Raw genomic sequence first — 2500 nt, 5'->3', positions numbered from 1 at the left:
TTTTTTCCATTCTGCTTCTTCTTCTGCTTCTTCTTCTGCTTCTTCTTCTGCTTCTTCTTCTTCTTCCTCTTCTTCTTCTTCTTCTTCTTCTTCTTCTTCTTCTTCTTCTTCTTATATATTGCCTTTAATGTTGATGTTATTATTATTGTTGACATTATGGTTATTAACCCAATGTAAGGGAGTTTATGTACTGTCCCCTTTAGATTTTAGTGAGTTTTGTTATATACAGATGGCTCCACGTGTGCTCAGCCATCAAGGAGTCTGATCCTGATTTCCCCATTCCTTGAATTGGTGGGAAAATGCATTTTTCTTTCCAATACTATTAATATTGACATTGTTATCATTCTTTTTGATATTATGATTATTCAATTGTTAATAAAATATTGATAACATCAAAGAAAAGAAAATTATAGAAATGAAACTTTAAATAAAATGAAGGAAAAGGATAAACAGATGAGATAGGTAAGACTAATAGCTGACTCCTTGGTGACTAAGCATTTGTAGAGCCATTTATGTGTAAAGACAATAGATAAACTCTTATTACAGTAGGCATGGCATTGTGGTCTTGCCATCTGCTGACATTTGGTTAAGATGTTTATACCAATGCTAATAGCAATGAAAAATAAGAAAGAGGTGAGATAGGGAGCACTAATAATTCCAGCATCAGTGGATTAATACCAGCGATTAATTCATTGAACAGTAGGAATTAAAGCATAAGACAAATTGCTTACTTCTCACTGTTGACTTGACTTTATGTAAAGGCTTTTTAGTCTTTACGTAAAGTTAACTGTAATTAATGTATATTCTTCCTCTCTCCCTGTCTTTGATCTAGATGTTCCTCCGCAACGACACCAAAATTATTGACCCGCCATATGAGCTCCACCTGCCTGGCTGTCCTGATCCGTGCACCCTTGACGATTGGCTAAGCATCACAAGTCAGGTCGTGCCAGAGGACTGGGCTGCCGAGTGCAAATCTGATGATGACGTGGTTGAAATGGCGACTGAGACATTAATTGGTAAGTTTGTCTACCCTTCCATTTCTGCTTCTGTCATAGGTAACAAAGGTGGGAGTGGGAGACACCTATAACAGATACAGTTGCGTGTAGCCGATTGTATTCTTTTGCGTAAAAAGATGTGCTCATTGTAGCAAGGAGTATTCAGTATATTTTCTTCTGTGTATTTCCTCTTGTTTGTCTCCTTTGTACGATTCAAGCTCCTAATGGTAAGGAGTGCAAAGTAGTGCATATCTTTAAACAAAACCCTATTTTAATTAGAAATATGGAAGGTAAGCTTAGGAGCATGCAGCAGATATCAGTTGGTATTGATTATTGTTCTTTTGACTTTTTATCATAGCTTAACAGATGGTATTTATCATGATGATGATCTTTCTGTCTTTGTGAATGTTTTTGATTATAGCTTTTATTATTATTGTTAGTATTATTTTGACTTCCACTACCCTGCAGAAGGTAAAAAATAATAAAGTCTGGGACCAACTTCAGCATTCTACAATATTAGTAAGAGCCATAGAGGACCTAGCCTTTGATATATCTCTTATGGAACTAACTTTTGTGCTTAATATACTCATTTTCTTTGTGTCATACCTTAAAGAAAATTAGTTGTTATGGAAAGTATATACAGTATTTGCCTTTGTACTAACAGTAGCAGAAAGAAAATGAGTTATTATGGAAAGTATATAAAGTATTTGCCTTTGTACTAACAGTAGTAGAATCATAGCCATAAAGAGTGCAAGGAAAATATCAGTTTGAAATATGTCATTGATGTGAGTACAGTGTAGGGACTTCATGTATATGTTAATGTATAATGTAAAAGGTATGATTTATAATTAAAACTGAGAAAATGCATGAAATCATGATTAAGCAGAAACAAAAAGATGACAATTTTAAGTTGTGATAGCTCATTCGTTCATTTCTCTATGGCTCGTTTGGGTGTCCATCACGTGCCGGATTTCAACAACAGTGCCAACCGTCCCCAAGGAGTTTTAGCAGAAACAGTGATGTGCGTTTGCTCTGTTACAAAAGGAATGGAAACCCCTCTCCCTCTCCATATTGAACCGCAGTTTTGTTTTAAAAATTGTATTCCCATTTTTATTAGGATTTATTTAACTGGGTTAAACCTTGCATTTTGTCAGTGAACCCTCATGAATTCAGATTATCCAATATCTAATCAAATTCTATGCTTATCTTCTCTGTCTTCAAGTGCTTACAAAAGTTTTGATATTTCATACATTTTCTCTTGTTTTTCATCTCATCCAAATATATTTCTCATTCATGTGCTTGGTAAGGCTGGTAGGAAATCCATTGTACAGAAAATAGATTTGTTTTAAGATTTTGAAATCTTCCTTCATACATCTTGAGGTCTGAAAAGGTGAATTTCAAACAGTATTTTCTTCTTTCGATAAAACTGTTTTGTTTATAGTCGTCTTTCTACCTCTGTATAATTACGATAGTATTCTGTCATGTCATTGGTAAGCTTCTTTCAT

The 2500-nt window shown here is 34.4% G+C and overlaps 1 protein-coding gene across 2 annotated transcripts in view; it reads left to right on the top strand.

Moving 5' to 3' along the window:
* LOC125027535 (testicular acid phosphatase homolog) overlaps positions 1–2500 on the top strand; it is a 15041-nt gene that overhangs the window by 9559 nt on the left and 2982 nt on the right. Inside the window, exons 7-8 of one of the 2 annotated variants that reach the window (XM_047616622.1) lie at positions 833–1016; positions 1978–2016. In XM_047616622.1, coding sequence (XP_047472578.1) covers positions 833–1016; positions 1978–2003 — 210 coding nt within the window. In that variant the 3' untranslated portion in view covers positions 2004–2016. The remainder of the gene's footprint in view (positions 1–832; positions 1017–1977; positions 2017–2500) is intronic. The other variant, XM_047616620.1, reaches the window with a different exon arrangement.

Source organism: Penaeus chinensis, chromosome 7 (assembly GCF_019202785.1).
Source record: "Penaeus chinensis breed Huanghai No. 1 chromosome 7, ASM1920278v2, whole genome shotgun sequence".
NCBI lineage: Eukaryota > Metazoa > Arthropoda > Malacostraca > Decapoda > Penaeidae > Penaeus > Penaeus chinensis.
The sequence above is the reverse complement of the archived record's forward strand: the minus strand, read 5'-3'. Positions and strand labels throughout refer to the sequence as shown.